Here is a 17,578-nt window from a genome sequence, read left to right as displayed (position 1 = left end):
TAGTATTGGTGCGTGTAAAAGATCTGCGGGCTGCCGGCTTGCTGCGGGCCGGTTCTAATAATAAATCAAGATCATCCCAGGGGCCGTAAAAAACCTTCTTGCGGGCCGGATGTGGCCCGCGGGCCTTGACTCTGACATATGTGAGTTAGGTATTTAGCAAATAAATAGTTAAACCCAATTTTGTATTGCTGATTCAACTTGTTAGCCAGGGTTCGTGCAGATGAGATGAGACTGAATTAAGGTGAGGATTAATATTGACTGCTATTGATGTAAAATATTACTAGGTCTTTATTAATAGTTTACTCGGAAGATAACAGCTCTATTAATATTATTTCGTGGTGCCCCGACTCTCTAGTTAATTACATTTACATTATTAGCTCAATCAGGTAATATTAATTACAGAGAAATTATTTTATAGAATAGCATGTCATATCACTTAATCCGGCATAGCCAAAGACACGACACTGTCAACACATGCATTCACACATACAGACACATACACTTTAGAATGGATATTTACACCCACACATATACAGGAACTGCCAAAATAAAGGAACACTTGGGTAAATGAGGGATTCAAATTGAAATTGAAAGCAGGTGCTTCCACACACCTGCGGTTCCTGAGTTATTAAGCAATTAACATCTCATCATGCTTCGGGTCATGTATTAAAATGCACAGTTGCCCATTTTTTTGGCTACCATGGCTAGAAGAAGAGATCTCTCTTTCTCCACTTCCCTCACATGAATTTCCCACATGTTTTTGGAACACTTCACATGAGGATTTTCACGTGATCACATAACTTTCACATGTGGAGTCACATTTTCGAGACTTCACAGGTGATGCCCTGCAAGCAAAAATGAGTTGTTATGATACAGTTGAAGTCAGAAGTTTACATACACTTAGGTTGGAGTCATTAAAACTCGTTTTTCAACCATTATAGTTTTGGCAAGTCAACTAGGACATCTACTTTGTGCATGACACAAGTCATTTATCCAACAATTGTTTACAGACAGGTTATTTCACTTAAAATTCACTGTATCACAATTCCAGTGGGTCAGAAGTTTACATACACTAAGGTGACTGTGCCTTTAAACACCTTGGAAAATTCCAGAAAATGATGTCATGGCTTTAGAAGCATCTGATAGGCTAATTGACATCATTTGAGTCAATTGGAGGTGGACCTGTGGATGTATTTCAAGGCCATCCTTCAAACTCAGTGCCTCTTTGCTTGACATCATTGGAAAATCAAAAGAAATCAGCCAAGACCTCAGAAAAAAATTCAAGACCTCCACTAGTCTGGTTCATTCTTGGGAGCAATTTCCATACGCCTGAAGGTACCACGTTCATCTGTACAAACAATAGTATGCAAGTATAAACACCATGGGACCACTCAGCCATCATACCGCTCAGGAGGAGACGCGTTCTGCCTCCTAGAGATGAACATACTTTGGTGCGAAAAGTGCAAATCAATCCCAGAACAACAGCAAAGGACCTTGTGAAGATGCTGGAGGAAACAGGTACAAAAGTATCTATATCCACAGTAAAACTAGTCATATCTCGATTTAACATGAAAGGCCGCTCAGCAAGGAAGAAGCCACTGCTCCAAAACCGTCATAAAAAAAGCCAGACTACGGTTTGCAACTGCACATGGGGACAAAGATCATACTTTTTGGAGAAATGTCATCTGGTCTGATGAAACAAAAATATATATATGAAATGTAAAAATATAACTGATAATCGTTATGTTTGGAGGACAAAGGGGGAGGCTTCCAAGCCGAAGAACACCATCCCAACCGTGAAGCACGGGGGTGGCAGCATCATGTTGTTGGGGTGCTTTGCTGCAGGAGGGACTGGTGCATTTCACAAAATAGATGGCATCAATAGGCAAGGAAAATTATGTGGATATATTGAAGCAACATCTCAAGACATCAGTCAGGAAGTTAAAGCTTGGTCACAAATGGGTCTTCCAAATGGACAATGACCCCAAGCATACTTCCAAAGTTGTGGCAAAATGGCTTATGGACAACAAAGTCAAGGTATTGGAATGGCCATCTCATAGTCCTGACCTCAATCCCATAGAAAATGTGTGGGCAGAACTGAAAAAGCGAGTGAGAGCAAGGAGGCCTACAAACCTGACTCAGTTACACCAGCACTGTCAGGAGGAATGGGCCAAAATTCCCCCAACTTATTGTGGGAAGCTTGTGGAAGGCTATCTGAAAATTTGACCCAAGTTAAACCATTTAAAGGCAATGCTACCAAATACTAATTTGGTGTATGTAAACTTCTGATCCACTGGGAATGTGATGAAAGAAATAAAAGCTGAAATAAATCATTCTCTCTACAATTTTTCTGACATTTCACCTTCTTAAAATAAGTGGTGATACTAACTGACCTAAGGCAGGAAATTTTTACTTGAATTAAATGTCAGGAATTGTGAAAAACTGAGTTTAAATGTATTTGGCTATGGTGTATGTAAACTTCCTATTTCAACTGTACGTACACATCGCATTTATTTTCTACTTATATTTGACTCACTTTAACATTGTGTATGCATATTTATTATTCAACACATTCTTACCTGGGATTTGAACTCACAACCTCTTGGTTTATTTCATTACGATATTCTTGCTTCGCCACCATGTCTGTGTCAGTAACTGATTTGCCCTCCATTTCTACAGTTTGGACTTCAAAGTAAATCTCAGTTTTGTTAAAAAAATATACTTAAGAAAATACTATTATACTGTATTCATCAGTATGATTCAGGAGTAACATCAAAACAAAATTATATGCCCCACCAACATTAGACAACTACACAATTTCACATTTGAAGTGTTCCAAAACATGTTTTCACGAGTGAAATGTAAAATGTGAAGTGTACCAAAAACACGTTGTCATGTGATTTTCCACATGAAAAATCCTCACTTTCAATAATGCTTAGATGCTCTTATTGCACAAGCTTTTACAAACGTTTCCTGTATTTTTTTAATGGTAAGTTACCAGCTACTGAGTTGCAGTGAAAATAGTGGAAACTCCTTTCATTAATGTATTTCTACAGCTGAACTGTATTTTTTTCTCAATAAATATACAACAACAAATTGTATTCAGGAAGTAGTGCACAGAAATTCAAATTCTAATATTTTCAATACTGGAACATTTGGTTGACTTTCTGAACTGACTGGAACTTAAATGGAATTGACCTCCTCATTGGTTAGCACACTTGGGACACAACCACACCTGATATTTTAAATGACAGTCTCATAAATAACAGCAAACTGAATTTGCTGCTTTGCCACCAGGTCTGTGGCCATGACAGAAATTGGCCAGAGATTTATAAGCAAGAATGCATTTCTGCACTTTACTAAAAAGTTACCCGGAATCAAGTCATTAATTGTGCGATTATCTGACAACACCAACTAAAAAGTATCAGTGTTCAGGGACACTAGACATTAAGACCTAGATTCAATCAGATCAAGCGTAAACATGTGATAGCTGACACCCACATAGCTGGAGTTTAATGTGACATTGTACCTGCTACACCAGAAAAACAACACAACATCTTTTTTTTCTTCATTATTTCCATTCACAAAATAGAATGAAAGCGCATGTCAACCATTCTTGAGCTTGGACGCTGCCATTGGACATGACGCAACATGGGCAGTATAGCAGCTTGCATTGACTTCAGAGGAAGCGTTCCCTCAATGGCTGATGGCGGATGGCCGATGGCTGTAGTGTAGCAGGGGCGTGAGAGCTGTCATGTCGGTGAGCGGCTAATCGTTTGGTAATTGTCATTGTCATGAATCCACATCGTCCTACTCGCGTTAGAGGATTTCTATCAGCCTTATTGAGGTGTAGATTACATATCACGATCCAATGTTTCAACTTGTAAACAAGGCTGGATGGGATTTCACTTAATGCTGCTCCATAAAGCCAAAGGCAATTTCCACTTCAGGTAAATAAAATAAAATAGAATTGTGTTTGTTACATGCTTAGTAAATAAACAGGTGTAGACTAACAGTGAAATACAATGCAGAGGAGAAAATATTGACAAAATTATAACACAAGGAATAAATACACAGTGAGTAACGATAACATGGCTATACACATGGGGTACCAGTACCGAGTCGATGTGCAGAAGAACGAGGTAATTGAGGTTGGTATGTACATATGGGTAAGGGTAAAGTGACTAATGTGGTGGTTTATGTCTTTGTTATCAAATGAAGAGAGAGAACGTATCACACAAGTCAGAGTTATGCTTATACTAAATCTTTAGTGACTAGGGGAATTCTAGTTGAATATTTCTGTGTTCTAGTTTATATTTTCTATGTTGGTGTTTTGCATGATTCCCAATTAGAGGCAGCTGGTAACCGTTGTCTCTAATTGGGGATCATATTTAAGTAGCTATTTTTCCCACCTGTGTTTGTGTGATATTGTTTTGTGTTTGTGCATGTGCACCACGTAGTCACGTTTAGTTGTTCGTTTATTGATATATTTTGTTTTGTTTAAGTTTCTCTCGGAATTAAATATGTGGAACTCAACATCCGCTGCGCCTTGGTCCCGTTCTCATGACAGCCGTGACAAGTCCGAAGGGATACATGCTAATAACAACAGTTCAATAGTTCAATCATATAAGCATATTATGCAGATAAGACATCTTAATGATCTATGTTACCGAGCGAATTCTGATTCTTCCACCACACTAGGCATCAGGATAGATAATAAACAGTTGCAGCAGGGTATGTGATGAGTCAAAAGAGTTAGTGCAAAGAGGGTCAATGCAGATAGTCTTGGGTATTTATTTGGGGCGGCAGGTAGACTAGTGGTTAGAGTGTTGGGCCAGTAACCGAAAGGTTGCCAGAACAAATCCCTGAGCAGACAAGGTAAAGAAATCTGTAGTTCTGCCCCTGAACAAGGCAGTTAACCCACTGTTCCTAGGTCGTCATTGTAAATAGGAATTTGTGTTCAGCTGACTTACATTGTTATTTGTTTAACTATTTAGTAGTCTTATGGCTTAGGGTTAGAAGCTGTTTATGGTCCTGTTGGGTCCAGACTTGGTGCATTGGTACCGCTGGTATAATGCCAGGAGACGCTTGTGGATTTGACAGCTCAAATGCAATTCCACCTCTGACACTGCCAAAACAACCGCCATGCGGTTGTCCGCCAGCACAGGTCTGATAGTGTGCATGAATACTCTGAAGATTTGAACTTGCAACCTTATGGTCTGAGTGTATTAATGTTTCAGCAGTGCCACCAGATGGTTATTTGTTACCAAGAGCATACAGGATCTCCACACACTCGTAAAATTACAGTGTTGTTCCCTGGAGTACATCAAAGTCAAAAGTACCTTTTAGAGGTATACATAGGAACTCACATGGTTTTGGTTGGTACCTTTTTAGGGTACATGTGTGGTTTTCTACCCAACATATGAAATATCAAGCTGCATTCTTAACCATGAGGGAGGTGGGAATTTGCCAGTTGTGAAGTCGTAAATACCTGTTGGGATGCATTAACGTGCTTTGAAACCACTGGGAAACGTCAATTGGATAATGGCCAACAAGCTGCGTCAACCATAAACTAAAAGTACAGCTGTCATGCTTGTCAAAAATGTATAGAGTTCATTGCTTTTTAAAATAATGTTTTGTCGTTCCAGTAAACTGCCAAAAAAATAGTTATTGAGCTAATTTCATTAGTCGGTGATGTCATGTGGGAGAAGTTGAAGCTCAGGGATGATAGACGTGTTTCCCACTAGAAATGACCAGTTGGAGGGTTGTTCAAGCTGATTTTTTCCAGTTGTAAATTCCCACTTCCCACTTGGTAACAAACGTAGGCATTTGATGCAATCATTACTGCACTTTGAAAAGTAGGTGTGGAAAATGTGCTGTTGGGGGCTCATTAGCATATTTTGTAGCACGGTCTAAAATATTTTGTACTTGTGCCAACTGTTAGTGGAAACACAGTTTAAGTGCTTTCATCTTTATGCTGAACAAGGTTGAGCAAGGCTTTTGACATTGTTAGCTATGCAATCTTTGTCAGAACGTGTGACACTGTTAAAAGGTTAGCGTGCATTTTCCAGTAGAACCTGGTTCACGAGAAGTTAATGTTCCATTTTCAATAGCTTACTGTCAATTAGTTACAAGTGGGTTATTGTGAAATTCACACTTACTGTACCTAATGCGATGTGATACTCATTGACCTGAAGGTCTGGTAAGAAAGTGAGTATTACAATTACATGGTGACTAGCTAAAAAATGAAATATATTTTGATGCTTTGGTGTCTAATACACTGATTAAATATATATATATATATATATATATATAGCGATGCTCCCCGTCCAACCTGACAGAGCTTGAGAGGGTCTGCAGAGAAGAATGGGATCAACTCCCCAAATACAGGTGTGCCAAGCTGGTAGCATCATACCCAAGAAGACTCGAGGCTGTAATCACTGCCAAAGGTTCTTCAACAAAGTACTAAGTGAAGTTTCTGAATACTAATGTAAATAAGGTATTTATGTTAATACATTTACAACAACAAAAAATGTTTTCGCTTTGTCCTCATGGTGTATTGTGTGTCGATTGATGTGGGGAAAATCATTACTTAATACATTTTAGAATAAGCTGTAATGTATCAAAATGTGGATAAAGTCAAGGGGTCTGAATGCTTTCAGAATGCACTGTGTGTATATGTTTATATATATTTATATATGCACTGAGGGTACAAATAATTTGGAACGCTTGCTCTTTCCATGACAGACTGACCAGGTGAAAGCTATCATCCCTTTTGATGTCACCTGTTAAATCCACTTCAATCAGTGTAGATGAAGGGGTGAAGTCAGGTTAAAGAAGGATTTTTAAGCCTTGAGACAATTGAGGCATGGATTGTGGATGTGTGCTACTCAGAGGGTGAATGGGCAAGACACAATATTTAAGTGCCTTTGAACGGGGTTTGGTAGTAGGTGTCAGGCGCACTGGTTTGAGTGTGTCAAGAACTGCAACACTGCTGGGTTTTTCACACTCAAAAATGTCCTGTGTGTATCAAGAATGGTCCACCTCCCGAAGGACATTCAGCCAACGTAACACAACTGTGGGAAGCATTTGAGTGAACATGGGCCAGCTTCCCTGTGGAACGCTTTCGACACCTTGTAGAGCAGTTGAGGCTGTTCTGAGGGCAACTATTAGGAATGTGTTCCTAATGTTTTGTACAGTCAGTGTATATTAGGGCTGGATAACTGAGTGTACAAGCTTAATGTTTATGAACAGACAACATTAACTAAGTTATTGTGACTTTTACATGAACTTGCTGACAATTAGTTTCCAGTAACTTCTGACAACAAGTTGCCATTTAGTTACTGGAATATACACCTCTTCACACTTTAGCTCATTACTGACACATTCTCTTATGAAGTTTACTGAAAGACAGCATCAAAGAAAAGGTTCTCTACCTGCATTAGCATAACCAAACACTTAAACAGCTACAACACTTCCACTAACGGTTGTTCACATATATTTGACCACGCCCCCAAATATGCTAATGAGACCCACCAGTACATTGCCACCACCTATCAAAGCCCAGTGATGGTACCTTATTTTCAAAATATTGGGTAGCAACCAAGAGGTTATGTGTTCAAATCACATTTAAGCCCTAAGTTTGGTCACCACAGTAAACAATTATACAAGATTCTTATATAGCAGCATACTGTAATGTTATAGAAATAACACCTTCAAGTTGTTTTATATGTTTATTTATACTGTAACTTTAGCAAAGTGCAGAAATGTATTATTGCCAATCTGTTGTGAGGTTGAGTCCTATGTACAGCAGCATACTGTTCCTTTAACATTAACACCTGAATCAATCTATAAACATACAGTAACTACACTGATCAAAAATATAAACGCCACATGCAACAATTTCAAAGATTTTACTGACTTATTGTTCATAAGGAAATCAGTCAACTGAAACAAATTCAAAAGGTCCTAATCTATGGATTTCACATGACTGTGAATAGAGACATGCATTATAAGGGGTCCAGTCAGTATATGGTGTGACCACCGTTTGCCTCATACAACCCAACACATCTCCTTCACATAGAGTTGTTCAGGCTGATTGTGGCCTGTGGAATGTTGTCCCACTCCTTTAATGGCTCCACAAAGTTGCGGGATATTGGTGGGAACTGAAACAAGCTGTCATACACGTTAATCCAGAGCATCCCAAACATGCTCAATGGGCGACATGTCTGGTGAGTATGCAGGCCATGGAAGAATTGGGACATTTTCAGCCTCCAGGAATTGGTTACAGATCCTTGCGACATGGGGCCATGCATTATCATGCTGAAACATAAGGTGATGGCTGTGGATGAATGGCACGACATTGGGCCTTAGGATCTTGTCAATGTCTCTCTGTGCATTCAAATTGCCATAGATAAAATGCAATTGTGTTTGTTGTCCGTAGCTTATGCCTGTCCATACTGTACCATAACTCAACAGTCAATGTGGGTCACTCTGTTCACAAAGTTGACATTAACAAACCGCTCGCCCAAACAACACCATCTACAGTGCCTTGCGAAAGTATTCGGCCCCCTTGAACTTTGCGACCTTTTGCCACATTTCAGGCTTCAAACATAAAGATATAAAACTGTATTTTTTTGTGAAGACTCAACAACAAGTGGGACACAATCATGAAGTGGAATGACATTTATTGGATATTTCAAACTCTTTTAACAAATCAAAAACTGAAAAATTGGGCGTGCAAAATTATTCAGCCCCTTTACTTTCAGTGCAGCAAACTCTCTCCAGAAGTTCAGTGAGGATCTCTGAATGATCCAATGTTGACCTAAATGACTAATGATGATAAATACAATCCACCTGTGTGTAATCAAGTCTCCGTATAAATGCAGGTCCGTTAAAAGCGGTCCGTTAAAAGCGCAGAGAGCATCATGAAGAACAAGGAACACACCAGGCAGGTCCGAGATACTGTTGTGAAGAAGTTTAAAGCCGGATTTGGATACAAAAAGATTTCCCAAGCTTTAAACATCCCAAGGAGCACTGTGCAAGCGATAATATTGAAATGGAAGGAGTATCAGACCACTGCAAATCTACCAAGACCTGGCCGTCCCTCTAAACTTTCAGCTCATACAAGGAGAAGACTGATCAGAGATGTAGCCAAGAGGCCCATGATCACTCTGGATGAACTGCAGAGATCTACAGCTGAGGTGGGAGACTCTGTCCATAGGACAACAATCAGTCGTATATTGCACAAATCTGGCCTTTATGGGAGAGTGGCAAGAAGAAAGACATTTCTTAAAGATATCCATAAAAAGTGTCATTTAAAGTTTGCCACAAGCCACCTGGGAGACACACAAAACATGTGGAAGAAGGTGCTCTGGTCAGATGAAACCAAAATTGAACTTTTTGGCAACAATGCAAGACGTTATGTTTGGCGTAAAAGCAACACAGCTGAACACCCCATCCCCACTGTCAAACATGGTGGTGGCAGCATCATGGTTTGGGCCTGCTTTTCTTCAGCAGGGACAGGGAAGATGGTTAAAATTGATGGGAAGATGGATGGAGCCAAATACAGGACCATTCTGGAAGAAAACCTGATGGAGTCTGCAAAAGACCTGAGACTGGGACGGAGATTTGTCTTCCAACAAGACAATGATCCAAAACATAAAGCAAAATGTACAATGGAATGGTTTGAAAATAAACATATCCAGGTGTTAGAATGGCCAAGTCAAAGTCCAGACCTGAATCCAATCGAGAATCTGTGGAAAGAACTGAAAACTGCTGTTCACAAATGCTCTCCATCCTACCTCACTGAGCTCGAGCTGTTTTGCAAGGAGGAATGGGAAAAATGTCAGTCTCTCGATGTGCAAAACTGATAGACATACCACAAGCGACTTACAGCTGTAATCACAGCAAAAGGTGGCGCTACAAAGTATTAACTTAAGGGGGCTGAATAATTTTGCACACCCAATTTTTCAGTTTTTGATTTGTTAAAAAAGTTTGAAATATCCAATAAATGTCGTTCCACTTCATGATTGTGTCCCACTTGTTGTTGATTCTTCACAAAAAAATACAGTTTTATATCTTTATGTTTGAAGCCTGAAATGTGGCAAAAGGTTGCAAAGTTCAAGGGGGCCGAATACTTTCGCAAGGCACTGTACCTTGTACAGTACAGTTGAAACTGGAATTCATCCATGAAGAACACACTTCTCCAGCATGCCTGTGGCCATCGAAGGTGAGCATTTTCCATCTGAAGATGGTTAGGCCGTCAAACTGCAGTCAAGTCAAGACCCTGGTGACGACGACGAGCACGCAGATGAGCTTCCCTAAGACGGTTCTGCCAGTTTGTGCAGAAATTCTTTGGTTGTGCAAACCCACAGTTTCATCAGCTGTCCGAGTGGCTGGTCTCAGACGATCTTGAAGGTGAAGAAGCCAGATGTGGAGGTCCTGGGCTGGTGTGGTTATACGTGGTCTGCGGTTGTGTATACCAACACTTTACATGTTGCGTTTAATATATTTGTTAAGTATACTTGTAGATTTGACTGTAACTAGACATAAATATTCAGGGGACTCTTTAAATGTTATTAATGTCAATTATGTCTTTAAAAGGAAAAAATTCAAAATGAAAGTTGACACCTGGGTTTTCTCATGTGCTCAAATGTTGTCACGTGTAGTTTCATGGTATCACATGTTGAAATTTTGCGTCCCCATCTTGTCACATTTATTGCACATTCATTTCACATAAAATCATATTCTGATACATATGTTGTCAGTCACGTGTAGTTTTGTGTTATCACGTGTTGTTTCACATGTTGCTTAACAAGTTGCCACGTTTTCACATGAACTTCACTTTAAATCACACAAGATCACATGAGATCACACAAGATCACATGAGATCACACAAGATCACATGTTTACATTGGAAATTCATGTGGTTTTTCCATAAGGGTTCAGTCTTCCTCCCACCTTTTGAAACTGATTTGCAGTTATTATAAGTACCATTCCTTGGCAGGAGTATGCAGTAGCTCAGGGGTATGTATTGATCGTAGTTTGTTAGACAGTTCGAGAGTCAGAGTTCATTATGAGTAACATTAGTCCACGGTTTACATAGCAGTGATCAGCATAGTAATGATAGAGTCAGTGTACCAGGGTTGGGGTCAAATTGAAGGCAGTTCATTCAGGAAGTGATTTGTATTTCAAATTCAGGAATTGAAAAGTGTTTTTTAAATAAAAACTGTCTACTTTTCAGTTTATTGAGAAGTCATAAAAAAAATGTAATTCATTTTTTTTCCATAATTTAGTTATTATTCCTGTTTACTTCCTGAATTGACTGCCTTCAATTCGAATTGACCCCAATCAAGTGTACTGACTGTCTGTGTTCTGTTTGTTTGTCTCGCCTTCAGGGGGCGCTGGTTACGGCATGTGCAGACGACACGCTACACCTGTGGAACCTTCGCCAGAGACGCCCAGCCATCCTGCACTCGCTTAAATTCAATAGGGAGAGGTAAGTACTCTACGTGCGGTAACACACACACACACACACACACACACGACCTTGCATAAAGGCATGCATCTTTTCGGTTTGACATCTCGTGGCTCGATGAGATGGATTCTACTTCAAGGCCAGAGTATGCCCAAATATATTCAAGTTAGACAGAATAAATCTACATGTCCCAAGGTTCACTGTCAAAGTTCTCAAACTATACTCAGAGTTCAGCAAAAGCATTCACCACAATGCTGAATGTCACAAACATCAACATTTCCTCATCTTTCAAAACGCTCTGGGTGAGCATTCACACATTGTCTGCATGACCCTGTCTGGCCTGAATATGACAGATGTATTGTGTAGGTGTATGCTGTGCAGAATGTGGGAGCATGGTGGAGTTTGTGCTGTCTGGCTGAAAGGGTTCATTCATCCTCCCTTAAGCCTTCCAGGCAATAGAGGTGGCTGGGGCATAGGGAAGAATCAGTCATAGATACTGTAGTGAATGGTGGAAGTGAGTAACACCCTAGCAGGGATTAAAACCTGGTTCGTCTCACCCCAATATTACCCTAGCCATAACAGGCTTATGAAGGGGTAATTCTGTCATGTACTGTCATGTTGTCTTGTCTCTGTCCTTTCCCTTCACCCTGTCTCCCTCTGCTGGTCGTGTTAGGTTACCTTTTCTCCCCCGCTTTCCCCCAGCTGTCCCTTGTCTCCTCTAACTACCCATTCACCCCGTTCCCCACCTGTTCCCTTTTTCCCTCTGATTAGGTCCCTATATCTCTCTCTGTTTCTGCTCCTGTCCTTGTCGGATTCTTGTTTGTTTGTGTCATTCATGCCTGAACCAGACTACCGTCATGTTTGCTGTAACCTTGTCCTGTCCTGTCGGAATCTGCCGGTCCATCTGAGCCTACCTATGTTTGGTAATTAAAGAAGCTCTGTTTAAGTTGATTCGCTTTTGGGTCCTCATTCACGCACCGTAACAGAAGAATCCGACCAAGAATGGACCCAGCGACTTCGGATCCTCTCCACTCAGCCGTCGAGATCCAGGGAGCGATGCTAGGCAGACACAAGCAGGAATTGTCTGCTGCTCGACATGCCGTTGAGACCCTGGCCACCCAAGTCTCCAACCTCACAGAACAGGTTCACCATCTCCGCCTCGATCCACCGGCCACTTCCAGGGCTTTCGAATCTCCGGAGCCCAGAATCAATAACCCGCCGTGTTACTCTGGGGAGCCCACTGAATGCCGCTCGTTCCTCACCCAGTGTGATATTGTGTTTTCTCTCCAGCCCAACACTTACTCCAGGAGCACTGCTCGTGTCGCCTACGTCATATCTCTCCTTATTGGACGGGCTCGTGAGTGGGGCACGGCAATCTGGGAGGCAAGGGCTGAGTGTACTAACCAGTATCAAGACTTTAAGGAGGAGATGATACGGGTTTTTGATCGATCTGTTTTTGGGGAGGAGGCTTCCAGGGCCCTGTCTTCCCTATGTCAAGGCAATCGATCCATAACAGACTACTCTATTGAGTTTCGCACTCTTGCTGTCTCCAGTGGCTGGAACGAGCCGGCCTTGCTCGCTCGTCTTCTGGAGGGTTTCCGCGCAGAGGTAAAGGATGAGATTCTCTCCCGGGAGGTTCCTTCCAGCGTGGATTCCTTGATTGAACTCGCTATTCGCATTGAGCGACGGGTTGATCTTCGTCACCGAGCTCGTGGAAAGGAGCTCGCGCTCTCCGTCGCCTCCCTCTCCGCATCACTACCATCTTCCTCTGCCGGCTCGGGTGCTGAGCCCATGCAGCTGGGAGGTATCCGCATCTCGACTAAGGAGAGGGAACGGAGAATCACCAACCGCCTCTGTCTCTATTGCGGTTCCGCTGGTCATTTTGTCACTTCATGTCCAGTAAAAGGCCAGAGCTCGTCAGTAAGCGGAGGGCTACTGGTGAGCGCTACTACTCCTGTCTCTCCTTCAAGATCCTGCACTACCTTGTCGGTCCATCTACGCTGGACCGGTTCGTCAGCTTCCTGCAGTGCCTTAATAGACTCTGGGGCGGAGGGCTGTTTTATGGACGAGACCTGGGCTCGGGAACATGACATTCCTCTCAGACAGTTAAAGGAGCCCACGGCCTTGTTCGCCCTGGATGGTAGTCCTCTCCCCAGGATTCAGCGTGAGACGCTACCTTTAACCCTCACTGTTTCTGGTAATCATAGTGAAACCATTTCTTTTTTAATTTTTCGTTCACCTTTTACACCTGTTGTTTTGGGCCATCCCTGGCTAGTTTGTCATAATCCTTCCATTAATTGGTCTAGTAATTCTATCCTCTCCTGGAACGTCTCTTGTCATGTGAAATGTTTAATGTCTGCTATCCCTCCTGTTTCCTCTGTCTCTTCTTCACAGGAGGAGCCTGGTGATTTGACAGGGGTGCCGGAGGAATATCACGATCTGCGCACGGTGTTCAGTCGGTCCAGGGCCACCTCTCTTCCTCCACACCGGTCGTATGATTGTAGTATTGATCTCCTTCCGGGAACCACTCCCCCCCGGGGTAGACTATACTCTCTGTCGGCTCCCGAACGTAAGGCTCTCGAAGATTATTTGTCTGTAGCTCTTGACGCCGGTACCATAGTCCCCTCCTCCTCTCCCGCCGGAGCGGGGTTTTTTTTTGTCAAGAAGAAGGACGGGTCTCTGCGCCCCTGCATAGATTATCGAGGGCTGAATGACATAACAGTGAAGAATCGTTATCCGCTTCCTCTTATGTCTTCAGCCTTCGAGATCCTGCAGGGAGCCAGGTTTTTCACTAAGTTGGACCTTCGTAACGCTTACCATCTCGTGCGCATCAGGGAGGGGGACGAGTGGAAGACGGCGTTTAACACTCCGTTAGGGCACTTTGAATACCGGGTTCTTCCTTTCGGCCTCGCTAACGCTCCAGCTGTCTTTCAGGCATTAGTCAATGATGTCCTGAGAGACATGCTGAACATCTTTGTTTTCGTTTACCTTGACGATATCCTGATTTTTTCACCGTCACTCCAGATTCATGTTCAGCACGTTCGACGTGTCCTCCAGCGCCTTTTAGAGAATTGTCTTTTTGTGAAGGCTGAGAAGTGCACTTTTCATGCCTCCTCCGTCACATTTCTCGGTTCTGTTATTTCCGCTGAAGGCATTAAGATGGATCCCGCTAAGGTCCAAGCTGTCATTGATTGGCCCGTCCCTAAGTCACGCGTCGAGCTGCAGCGCTTTCTCGGCTTCGCGAACTTCTATCGTCGTTTCATCCGTAATTTCGGTCAGGTGGCAGCTCCTCTCACAGCCCTTACTTCTGTCAAGACGTGCTTTAAGTGGTCCGTTTCCGCCCAGGGAGCTTTTGATCTCCTCAAGAATCGTTTTACATCCGCTCCTATCCTTGTTACACCTGACGTCTCTAGACAGTTCGTTGTCGAGGTTGACGCGTCAGAGGTGGGAGTGGGAGCCATCCTTTCTCAGCGCTCCCTCTCTGACGACAAGGTCCACCCATGCGCGTATTTTTCTCATCGCCTGTCGCCGTCGGAACGTAACTATGATGTGGGTAACCGCGAACTGCTCGCCATCCGGTTAGCCCTAGGCGAATGGCGACAGTGGTTGGAGGGGGCGACCGTTCCTTTTGTCGTTTGGACTGACCATAGGAACCTTGAGTACATCCGTTCTGCCAAACGACTTAATGCGCGTCAGGCGCGTTGGGCGCTGTTTTTCGCTCGTTTCGAGTTCGTGATTTCTTATCGTCCGGGCTCTAAGAACACCAAGCCTGATGCTTTGTCTCGTCTCTTCAGTTCTTCAGTAGCCTCCACTGACCCCGAGGGGATTCTCCCTGAGGGGCGTGTTGTCGGGTTGACTGTCTGGGGAATTGAGAGGCAGGTAAAGCAAGCACTCACTCAAACTCCGTCGCCGCGCGCTTGTCCTAGGAACCTTCTTTTCGTTCCCGTTCCTACTCGTCTGGCCGTTCTTCAGTGGGCTCACTCTGCCAAGTTAGCCGGCCACCCTGGCGTTCGGGGTACGCTTGCTTCCATTCGCCAGCGTTTCTGGTGGCCCACCCGGGAGCATGACACGCGTCGTTTCGTGGCTGCTTGTTCGGTCTGCGCGCAGACTAAGTCCGGTAACTCTCCTCCTGCCGGCCGTCTCAGGCCGCTTCCTATTCCCTCTCGACCGTGGTCTCACATCGCCTTAGATTTTGTCACCGGACTGCCTTCGTCAGCGGGGAAGACTGTTATTCTTACGGTTGTCGATAGGTTCTCTAAGGCGGCTCATTTCATTCCCCTTGCTAAGCTTCCTTCTGCTAAAGAGACGGCACAAATCATCATCGAGAATGTTTTCAGAATTCATGGCCTTCCGTCAGACGTCGTTTCGGACAGAGGTCCGCAATTCACGTCTCAATTTTGGAGGGAGTTTTGCCGTTTGATTGGGGCTTCCGTCAGTCTCTCTTCCGGCTTTCACCCCCAGTCTAACGGTCAAGCAGAACGGGCCAATCAGACTATTGGTCGCATCTTACGCAGTCTTTCTTTTCGCAACCCTGCGTCTTGGTCAGAACAGCTCCCCTGGGCAGAATACGCCCACAACTCGCTTCCTTCGTCTGCGACCGGGCTATCTCCTTTTCAGAGTAGCCTCGGGTACCAGCCTCCGTTGTTCTCATCTCAGTTCGCCGAGTCCAGCGTCCCCTCCGCTCAGGCTTTTGTCCAACGTTGCGAGCGCACCTGGAAGAGGGTCAGGTCTGCACTTTGCCGTTATAGGGCGCAGACTGTGAGAGCTGCTAATAAGCGTAGAACGAAGAGCCCTAGATATTGTCGCGGTCAGAGAGTTTGGCTCTCCACTCAGAACCTTCCCCTTAAGACGGCTTCTCGCAAGTTGACCCCGCGGTTCATTGGTCCATTCCGTATCTCTCAGGTCATTAATCCTGTCGCAGTGCGACTTCTTCTTCCGCGATATCTTCGTCGCGTCCACCCGGTCTTCCATGTCTCCTGTGTTAAGCCCGTTCTTCGCGCCCCCGCTCGTCTTCCCCCCCCCCCCCCCCATCCTTGTCGAGGGCGCACCTATCTACAGGGTCCGTAAAATCTTGGACATGCGTCCTCGGGGCCGTGGTCATCAGTACCTAGTTGACTGGGAGGGGTACGGTCCTGAGGAGAGGAGTTGGGTTCCCTCTCGGGACGTGCTGGACCGTGCGCTGATTGATGATTTCCTCCGTTGCCGCCAGGTTTCCTCCTCGAGTGCGCCAGGAGGCGCTCGGTGAGTGGGGGGGTACTGTCATGTACTGTCATGTTGTCTTGTCTCTGTCCTTTCCCTTCACCCTGTCTCCCTCTGCTGGTCGTGTTAGGTTACCTTTTCTCCCCCGCTTTCCCCCAGCTGTCCCTTGTCTCCTCTAACTACCCATTCACCCCGTTCCCCACCTGTTCCCTTTTTCCCTCTGATTAGGTCCCTATATCTCTCTCTGTTTCTGCTCCTGTCCTTGTCGGATTCTTGTTTGTTTGTGTCATTCATGCCTGAACCAGACTACCGTCATGTTTGCTGTAACCTTGTCCTGTCCTGTCGGAATCTGCCGGTCCATCTGAGCCTACCTATGTTTGGTAATTAAAGAAGCTCTGTTTAAGTTGATTCGCTTTTGGGTCCTCATTCACGCACCGTAACAAATTCAGGAAAAATATTGGTGTGAAAGATATTCTGTCCTGAAATCTGATATTTTGTAGTTTTGTAAAATGTGTAAAGTTTTATGGCCTCTCCATCTATTTTTCTTTCTCTTTCAACAGTTAATTGTATGCAGACACCGATAAAATATGGGAGCAAAGTTTGAAAAGATCCTGAATGATCAAAACAGTGTTATTAACTGACCAATCTCACGACTCTCTTGTCCTGTGGGGCAATCTTCGGGTGACAGGAAACAGAAAAAAGCTAATTCAAACACTTTGTACATATTGTTTGAGTGCTTGAAGAAGAGAGAGGGAAAGAGATGCTTTGGAAGGATCTGTTTTTCTGTGTTGTGAAGGTCTTCCTGCGTGAATATTTGAAAAAGAGAGAAACAGAGGGATCCTTTGGGAAGATATTTTGAAGGTCTTTCCCATTTCGACTCATGAATATTTCTTTTTCTGT

At 43.6% G+C, this 17,578-nt stretch overlaps 1 protein-coding gene across 10 annotated transcripts in view; it reads left to right on the top strand.

Annotated features, from left to right (window-relative positions):
- The window catches only part of stxbp5l (syntaxin binding protein 5-like), a 235,034-nt gene that overhangs the window by 109,990 nt on the left and 107,466 nt on the right, over positions 1–17,578 (top strand). For all 10 annotated transcript variants that reach the window (XM_036958794.1, XM_036958792.1, XM_036958790.1 and 7 more), the window contains exon 4: positions 11,400–11,500. In XM_036958794.1, the coding sequence (XP_036814689.1) occupies positions 11,400–11,500 (101 nt within the window). The remainder of the gene's footprint in view (positions 1–11,399; positions 11,501–17,578) is intronic.

The sequence above is a fragment of the Oncorhynchus mykiss genome, chromosome 22 (genome assembly GCF_013265735.2).
Source record: "Oncorhynchus mykiss isolate Arlee chromosome 22, USDA_OmykA_1.1, whole genome shotgun sequence".
Classification (NCBI taxonomy): domain Eukaryota; kingdom Metazoa; phylum Chordata; class Actinopteri; order Salmoniformes; family Salmonidae; genus Oncorhynchus; species Oncorhynchus mykiss.
This window is presented reverse-complemented; position numbering and strand designations above follow the sequence as displayed.